The following is a 9,914-nucleotide window of genomic DNA, read 5'->3' on the forward strand; positions in this document are numbered from 1 at the left end:
GACGTGAGTAGAGAAGTTTTTTTGCCTATTGTTACTGTAAATGTTAAACTAAAACATAATATATTAGACCAAAATTTTGACGCTTAGACGGGAAAATGTTTGGAGACCGCTTAACCAAATTACAGCCCCACTAAAAGGCACACAAACACCCTTTTAATACCAGTAAAGCTGCAGAAAGCTGCGGCTTCTTTAAGACATCCGAGCCAAACAATTGCCGTTCCGAAGAGGAGGGAGGAAGGGTGGGAGGAAGAGAGTAAGTGAGGGAGGGAGGCGAGGTTTGGCCGAATGGCAGCTTTTACGCAGAGGGTTGTCTCACCTGCTGAAACGCACTTCACCAGTCAACACAACAGAGCCATCTTTCGCTCTCACCTCCAATTAATATCCCCGCCTGTGAAGTCAGCGCTTCGTTTTTCGCCTCTTTGGGTTTGTTTTGTTTTGTCAATGGCATTATTTTGATTCGAGGAGCTTGGGTGTCCTATCATGCCCTCTGTGTATGGATCGTCTCTGCCAGAGTAGGCGAACAAAGCGCATCAAGCCTCTCCAGAGAACTGACTACTCCCCAAAAATCACGGATTTTTGTCTGTAAGTACTCAGGATAACCATCTTCAGCTGTTTTTGTGGTTGTTGTTGTTGTTGTTGTTAGATTGCAGTGTGTCTAGTTCACTGGGAAAGAACACGCTGTTAAAGATGGATACGCTTTTTCTCAGCCCGATGGATAGGCATTTCATTTAGGGAACACTCGATCCCAATGCAGGACAAAAATAATGGCAAGATTTTGGAAAGCGCTGGACACGTTACTGGTTTCCCGGGAGTAGAACAGGCCTGTGTCAATGCTTGAGAAACCAAAAACAGCCCAACACTTCAGCGCGCACGTACATACCCAAGACGTGAATTATCATATGCCAAAAATACATCCGAGCACTGATAAAAAATATAGTGACAAACACATCACCGGCAAAATAAACTATGGAGCACACCGGGATCGAGGAGGTGAACCAGACGCACCAGCAACAGCATGAGCCCATCAGCTTCGGGATCGACCAGATCCTCAACAGCTCGGACCAGTCCAGCGGCTGCATGCTACCCAACCGGACCGGCGACCCGGATTACGCGCTGGCCCCCAACGTCTACAGCAACGGGTACAACAGCGTCTACAACCCGGCCTGCTCCATGGCGGCGGGTCTGGCCGGCTCCTACAACGTCAACATGAACATGAACGTCAGTATGAACATGAACATGAACGTTAACGTGAACTCGGGCGGCGCCGGAGGGGTGATCAGGGTTCCGGCCCACAGACCCATGCCGCCTCCGCCACCACCCGCCGCTGCTGCACCTCATCCGCCCCCTTCGGCACATCCGCCCTGCATCGGACCCGGCATCGCCTCGGTACCCGGGATGGGGATGGGGAACGCGGCAAACTTCACCTTCCCGTGGATGGAGAGCAGTAGGAGGTTTGCAAAGGACAAATTGACAGGTAAAATAGAGTTTCATCGTAATTCCGCAACACCTGTAGTCTGATTTGTGTTTCCCATTGTAAAACAGGTACAGGCCAAATTATTAAATGAGTAGCTCTATATGCACCTTCACCTGCAGTCCACGCCGTCATAAATGAGCCCAAAGACTCCGGCGCAGAGTATCAATTGTGTATTTTCCTCAAGGCATTACAGGTGTGTGTTGTGATACTTCTGACATTTATGTTAAAAACTGGCCCTCGACCGTGAAGTGTGCCGGATAAACTGGGGCTAACAGCTCGGCAGAGGGGAGCCGATTTCATCGTTAGGTTGTAATCTCTAACGAATCGTATATGCACACAGAGTCAGTTTTATTATGCTGGAAGGGCAGCCTGATAAACGAGAGGAGAAATTGACATGGACATGCTGATGAATCAGTATTGGACCATCACTCTCCATTTACAGCGGATGACGGATAACGATGCTCTCCGTCTTCACATGGGGATGAATGATTTTTTCTCTCGCACGTGAGCCAATTGAGAAAGCAGGAAGATGAGCCATAATAGTAACAACACATGGCAGGTTAACATCTAACAGTGGATAATAACAGTTTGCACATTTATCATTATTATTATGATTCCATTATTAGTATTCGTTTTATACATTCACAATGATTGTCTCTGAGTAATGTAGCATTTTTATATTAGCCCTACAGATACATATTAGGCAAATTAAATGCAATGCCTCAATAATGTGTTGCTCTTAAACAAATCTGCATATTCACATTATACTCTTAAACACCTCACACTCATTTGGTTCTAAAAGTTGATTTCCCTTTGCCCTGCTGCTATTAATAAATGCCATGACGCAGCAATAATACAGCTTTGTAGATACATTTTGAGTTTATTTTTTTAACTTGATAACCAATACATTTTCAATTTATTTTTATTTTATATATGCTGAAGACAAAATATGACAATTAGCCCAAATCATTTCTTCCTTACAATAAACCCAAATTATGATACTTACGGTAACTCATTTTCTTTCTTTCTTTCTTTCTTTCTTTCTTTTTTTTTTTTTTTACAAGCCATTAGTTCTGCTGTTGTCAGTGCAAATGATCTGCGTTACATAATCCGAAAAGGATTAATTGCCACAATAAATTACACTTATGTGGAATTAGCCTGGGAGAATAGTGCATACATAAACAAGCAAACATATTAAACATGAGCAGGCATTAAGTTTATTATGTGCTTCCACATGACATGATGACGTTTTGTTTTAGCTTTAAATAGTCATACATGCAACAGTTCATGCACTCTTCATATTCGTATGCTTTTGTAGCCTATTACATAATATATGAAAATAATCCCGTTTTCTATTTAGGTCAAAGAGAGGCTTCCATTGGGCTACCTATTGTTTATTTTGGCTAGTACACTCATAGACACTAATAATTAGCAGTGTTAGCCACACTGCTAATTATCTGCTTCCTCCTGTTAAAGTAGCCGTTTATTTAGTTTACGTAAAAGTGCACTATAATAAAAAATAAATAAATAAAAGAAGATATATAACAATAACATGCCAGATACAATTTTTACAATTTTTTTTTAGGGAAGGATTAGGTTTTCTGGTAATCAGACTTTATATTATTATCTCTTTATTAATCTAGTTTTTGGAGAGGGTGGCTCCACTGCTCTGTTTCTCATGACCTCATCCTTATGAAGATGAAAATGAAGAACATCATGGATTTTGTGCCCCCCCTGCCCCCCCCCTCCTCACCTCACCACCCATTAAATATTCACTATTCCGTTCTTTCTACCCGATTAATTATTAAATACTGGGGGACGATATGTCAACTGCAAAAAGATACAGTGTAAATATGCTTATCAATTCTACTCATGGTCACCGAGGGCCTCTCGGTAATTTCTCTCAGCTTTGTGTCGCTGTAATATTTCACAGCTTATATCTTTCCACTGTATTGATCAGCCCAAGATCAGCAGCAGCACAACACACACACACACACACACACACACACACACACACACACACACACACACACACACACACACAGAGAGAAAGAGGAGGAGAGAGAGACACAGAGAGAGAGAGATATCCAGATTTAGCCTGCTCTGTTTCATATAAATGCCTTAAATCAACCGGACTATCATTCATCCGTCCTGGTGGGCACAGCACCATTTCAAATATCTCTTTCTCTCTCTCTCTCTCTCTGTTTCTTGTTCCTTTCTCTCGACGTTTCAAGTTGAAACCGGAGGAGAACCTCGGCCCTAGCAGCTTTAAACAGCTAAACATTTTGCCAAAGGCTTCGAGCTCTGGCAGCCATGCGAGCTTTGCGCATGGGATGTAAACGAAACCAAATTGCACAATGGACGTCTCTCGTTTTTCACCCCTTGCGCGCGCGTCCTCGTGGCCTAAATTCACGTTATAAATCACGAGAAACTGTATCAGCCTGACGCAAAAGATTAAGCTTAGAGCAATCATTTCATCCAGCTCTAAAAATAAGACGTGTTCGCTCACCAGTGGGCTTATGTTGATAACCAACTCCTCTCTGTATTTACTCAAGGGCTTCTAGACAAATTATTGCATTTTAATTCGACATGTATTTCTTATTATTCTATCCCAAATAGCAATTGAGACGTTCTCATTATTGTAGATTTTTCATTTTTGTTCTCATTATTCTTATAAGGCCATTGGGTCATTGTGGTAAAATGAAAAACGTGATTGTGGATTTTATTTGATTTAACATTTTCTTTTTTTATTTATTTTAAACTTGTTCAATTCTTAGCAACGGCTTTAAAGACATACAAACATAAAAAAACACATGTAAAAAAAACTGCCACTAACAAATAACAGCATATTTGTCGTAAAAAGAAAAGAAAATAGGCTAAAATTAGTTATTTTAATCAATAATAATTGTAACAAATGGGATCACATGTTCTCAAAGTTTTTTTTCAGCTCAACATATCCTGTCAAATCATAAAGCCATAATGTGGACGGTGTAAATTCATACGAGCAAATATACAATGGTCACACACTAATCCAATAATCAAATCAAACAACCCGCACCGTTTTTATTATTATAATGATAACAGTAAGAAAAAAGAATAGAAAATGATGTGCACCGTTTGAGCATCTTGCCAATAAGCAGAACCATAATACAGCATCTGTGGCTCTATAGGCCACGTAGCACCGATAAAAAACATAATGAAACCCTTTTTTTCTCTGCAATAAATCTCTTTCTGGGTGTTAAGGGCAGCTGAGCAGAAACATACAGTCTGACTTTATCTCCGCTCCTGTCCTCGTGTCTCCACGTTGTCCTGGTTCTCGGTGTGACAGAAGACAGAAGACAGTGTCCCTGCCTCGTGTCCCGTATAGTGTAATAAATAGCAATGCATGTTCATGTTATATTTCAATATCCCCTTTAGAATCCTTCACGGGTATATTTATTAGATTGCTACAAAGGTAATATCCGCAGTGGGGAAGGGAGGCGCTGTCACCGAGAAGCGTTATTAAGTATAGGTGGTTTTATTATGGGAAACATATCCTCCATGGTAGCATTTCATTTTTGATATGCTTATGCTAAATTGTATTACGCAGGCAACAGATTTAGTATTCTCACCCATTTCCTTTTTTTTTTTTACCATATGAAGAAGACAGAAAAAGTCAAAGCGTTTTGCAATTTGTTTGTTTGTTTCTTTTATTTACTCATGGGAACAATATTTTCTCTCTTTCTGATATAGTAATAAATGGTCGGATGTAGTTTACTGGCTAATTATTCTTCTCATAGTCCAAATACCCAACTAACGTTGAATCGTAAAGGAGTCAGAAAAAGGTAAATGCAACATTTGGCTTTTTATTTTTTATTTTTTACCACAATCACGTTTTGTCTCGTGGGATTTAGAATCTCTACAGCAATATTGTGTCATAGAAAACGACAGTCGTGCTCCATGAGCTACGATTAACTGTCTTTAATATTTAGGCCTTCATGACTTCATTTTTGGTTTCAGTTTGAGATTTTTTTTTCATATTGCCTTGTACCTTTCATGAAATAATGTTATTATAGCCCACACATAATAATATTATTATTATCATAATAATATTATTATTATGACAATAATAATAATATAATAATAATAATAATAATAATAATAATAATAATAATAATAATAATAATAATAACCTATGTATAGTATGTAGGCTATAACAATAATCTGTAGCCTACTATGTATAGTATATAGGCTATAATAATAATATGTGGCCTACTTTATATGTAATATAAAGAAACAATGAACACAATTTAATGCAGTAACAATTCAGGAATAGTATGGGATATTTTAATTCATGTAATTTCATTGGGACTGAGGCAGTTAGGCAGGAGATTCTTTTAATTTGATGTTGGTTTATTAAAACCAGTCACGAGCTCAACATTTACAGCATTCCTTGTCCTATACAAGTAGCTTACAGTCCTTATATGCTAGTAATGGATACATCTGAAGGCATATCTCATTCCTGATCGCTCTACCATCAGACAAAAAAACCCATCAAATTGACTGATGCAGTACTACCCATAGCATCACTGTATCGTATATTTCTCGTCATTTTGCCCGCTGTGAGGCAAAGCTTTTCTGCAGTTGGCAGGTTTGAAGGCTCCTGCTGCACGTTAAGTTCCGCTTGGGTTGCCTCTGAGCGTGCTTGTATGTGCCTGGCCCATTAGTTAGCTCACAGATGGCCTGAAATAGCCATCTAATGCAGTATTATTTAGCCAGACCTGCCGCTGGGAGCAACAACAGGCCTGTTCGCTCTCAGCATGTGACCCGTAAGGCTGCACATAGTTTTGGGCAACAAGACACCAAGAAAAAGGACCAATTGCAATGTTCAAATGTACATATTTGAAACACCATGGAGAGGTCACTATTGGAATAAGACTGGGAATCATAGGACATTTAAAAATATACCATGAAGTGCAATGAGGTTACTTTAAACCCAGTATTAAGGGCCACAAAGGTGCTACAGTCTGCCGTGAGGACCTTATAGAAATATCAGATACATCATGGGAAACTATAAACTCATGATTAAATACCACAGATGCCTGTCTATGTCCCGAAAGGAATATTAGAGGATAGCATTACCATGTTTACTATTATTGAGCACCAGTGCAACACATAATGTGAAACCTGATAATAATATTATAGGAATATTACCATAGGAGATTAAAAATAATAATGAGAGGTTGAAAAAGAAGACATGCATGGACAATATAAATCCAGCACCAAACACAATAAAAGGTAGTGAGTTTTCATTTCAGGCACTAAATTTGCATTGCTAATGTACACTCAGGTCATGTTAACTTAATGTGACCTACTGTAACAGCACATTGCAGCCATTTATCTTTATTTACAAATCATTTGCTTGCGCACGCCTCAATTTGCCACTCGCGTTCAGCACCATCAGGGGACGTCGGCAGCTCCCTGGAAACGACTGCCGAGCGCATTATAGCTTCATGTTCCATTTTCCATTCAAATTGTCATCGTCTGCGTGGCAAATGATTTTTTCAGGTTGCTGAAACTCTGCGAGCAGCAGCACGTGGCCCTCGGGGGACACCTATGCAGATGTTTTCATATTCATTTTGGCTTCTGGTGAGCTTTTCTGACAAAACAAAAGCAAAGCAACACCCTGTAAGACATGAGGCAAAACAGCTTGCTGGTGAGGAATGACAGAGAGAGAGAGAGCGAGAGAGAGAGAGAGAGGGAAAGATTTTTTTATTTTTAATTCTCTCAGTGATTTCCAGTCTGCCTCAAAATGAGAATGTGGCTTGGGAGGGGATCTGTGGCCCAAAACGATCTCATTACATTTGTCGATCTTCTGTTTACCCATGGCTGACAAAATAGACAGGATTCATAGATATTTTATGATGCAGGAGAAAAGTTGTTATTAATACCCAGATACTGTGATATGTGAAAGTGAACCACAGATAGAAAAAAAAACACCTTGGCTCATACAGTGGCAGGGTGCAATTTGTATTTCGAGACACAATGAAAAAGCAGTTGGGAAGACCCTAGACAGCCAGGTTAATATATATAATTTGTTTAAAAAAAAAAAATACATCAAATTCAACATCAATTTCAGGCATTCTATTCTGCAAAAAAATGACTATATGTTTCAATTGGTATACTTTTGCATGATCAATCCTGTAATATTGTTAGTAGGAGTTTTAATGACAAATGATGTTTAGTATTAATTAATGTTTAGTATGATAGATGGTTTGTACAAAAAAAATGACTATATTTGAATCTTATTGGTCTGGTAAAGAATTATTAAAACAACATACCAAGATGTTACTGTCCAAAATTGTACTGTGCTAGATTAAATGACTATGAATAATAGTTAGATTGCTAGTTGTTTTATCTAGGTTCTTATTATTTTGATAGCAGTTATTAAATCATATTTTAACCTTCATTGACATCACATTGCCAATTGGCTAACAAGTATGTGCTTGATTTATATTTGTAACCCTGCTAGTTGTAACATCTTTTTTTAATTGGCAGATGTGTAATTTCTAAATGCTAACATTAAGAGACTAGCAGTGAATGATAATAAAGTAGACTCTGTTCATCATTCAGACTTCCTTCATGTGATTAGCTGCTATGCGTTGGCGCCCGCACAGCGGCTGCTGCTGCTGTGCTCCAGATGTGGGACCTCACTGTGTCACCCTTTCCTTTAGGGGAGCAGGCAGAGGAGAGCCGAGCTGGAGAGGCCACAGGGGGGCCGGGGCCTGCCGGGTCCCTCTGTCCTCTCCCCAAGGGAGACATCGGCAGGGTCCCTGTCTGGAGCACTATGGAGACATTAGCTAAATGCTATTACCCCGAGCTCGCTCACCTGCGAGACGGCAATGGCCTTCTAGCAGACTATCCTTTTCCAAAGGGGGCTTGCCAAGGTGAGTCACCCCCTCCCCCCAATCAACTATCTTCCCTACTTTACCCATCTGTGTCACAGCTGATTTTTGAGTGCATCCCTCGAGTGTGATTTATGTATGGAACTTTTTTTTGTCTTTGTCTTTAAAAATGAAGTTTAAATCTTGATTTGTACTGTTCTTTTTGTTATTATTTAACTGTTGGAGACCCATTTTTTGCCAGTTTAAAGCAATAGATTTTCATGAATTATGTTTGGAACTGTTGCTGCCTGAGCTTTCTAAATGTCTCTTTGTGACTTTTCCTTGGACTTCTGGCAGGGGAATATTAGCTGTAATTGCATTTATCTTCTTAATCTTCTTGGCAGCTTCTGGGCCTTCTCTTAGACTCCCCAAACAACACTGGCTTTTCCAGAGTTAAGACAAAATGGACAATCATTTTATCTAACTGGACTGGAAAAAAAAACAAAATTGTGTTTCATGAACAAACAAAACCTCAAGGGAAATAAGTTTATATTTCAGAAGCACAGATCAGGTTTAGAAATGGAAATAACTACTAACAGATATTAAACAGGTCTATTGAACCCTTATAGTCCAAACACCTAAAAAAAACTAAAATAACTTCATCATTGCTAATGCTAACATGGAGGTTTTTTAAAGCTGACTTGCATGATGTTCAAAGAAATCCACCAATTGCTTAAAAATCATAAAACAAAATCAATTCTTTGGCCTTTTTCAGCTGCCCTCTCACCCTTCTCGGTGACCCGTCGTATCGGCCACCCTTACCAGAACCGGACGCCGCCCAAGAGGAAAAAGCCTCGCACCTCCTTCAGTCGAGTGCAGATCTGCGAACTGGAGAAACGTTTCCATCGGCAGAAGTACCTGGCGTCGGCTGAGCGCGCCACCCTGGCCAAGGCCCTGAAGATGACAGATGCACAAGTCAAGACCTGGTTTCAGAACAGACGGACAAAATGGCGGTAAGATTTCAGCGAGGTGCTCCTTCACTCAAAGTCTTATCTAATGCAATTCAATCTCCTTTACTGGTGTGAAAGTAGAGAACAGGGAAGCAAAAGCATCATAATTCGGTCTTCTACGTGCCGTATTTTGCTCATATCGTCCGCCCCTCATGATCTACTTAAGCAAAACAAAGAGGCCGTGGTGGATTTTTTCAGAAGCTGTTTGTCTTTATGAGGGCAGGATGTTCACTCAGAAGAGCCACTCCTTCATCCAATCTTTCTTGTGCCATAAATCGACAGCACCGAATGTGTCTGTGTTTTGCTCCTGGGTCCAAAATGCTTACCAGTGTTTTACTTTAAACACGAGTAAAATGTCCCGCAGCTGAAGCATTTGAGGCGTCGTACAACACAACACCTATTTTGCTTAGCTTAGCTGCCAGTCGAGGCCAGTTCACTTGACCAAGCACAATTACTCGTGAGCCTCCTGAAAGGCCTTTTAGAAACCTGCTGTCCAAAGCAATACTGAAACACTCACAGGAGGAATTGACTGCCAAGTCCATAGACAGAAAACACACACACACACAC

At 40.1% G+C, this 9,914-nt stretch overlaps 1 protein-coding gene across 4 annotated transcripts in view; it reads left to right on the forward strand.

The window, feature by feature from the left end:
* The first annotated feature begins 270 nt into the window (after positions 1-270).
* tlx2 (T cell leukemia homeobox 2) overlaps positions 271-9,914 on the forward strand; it is a 12,711-nt gene continuing 3,067 nt past the window's right edge. Inside the window, exons 1-3 of one of the 4 annotated variants that reach the window (XM_032527369.1) lie at positions 273-1,474; positions 8,188-8,400; positions 9,113-9,350. In XM_032527369.1, the coding sequence (XP_032383260.1) occupies positions 967-1,474; positions 8,188-8,400; positions 9,113-9,350 (959 nt within the window). In that variant the 5' untranslated portion in view covers positions 273-966. Of the gene's footprint in view, positions 1,475-8,187; positions 8,401-9,112; positions 9,351-9,914 lie in introns of all 4 variants that reach the window. The other 3 variants (XM_032527370.1, XM_032527371.1, XM_032527372.1) reach the window with 3 other exon arrangements.

The sequence above is a fragment of the Etheostoma spectabile genome, chromosome 10 (assembly GCF_008692095.1).
Source record: "Etheostoma spectabile isolate EspeVRDwgs_2016 chromosome 10, UIUC_Espe_1.0, whole genome shotgun sequence".
Lineage (NCBI taxonomy): Eukaryota > Metazoa > Chordata > Actinopteri > Perciformes > Percidae > Etheostoma > Etheostoma spectabile.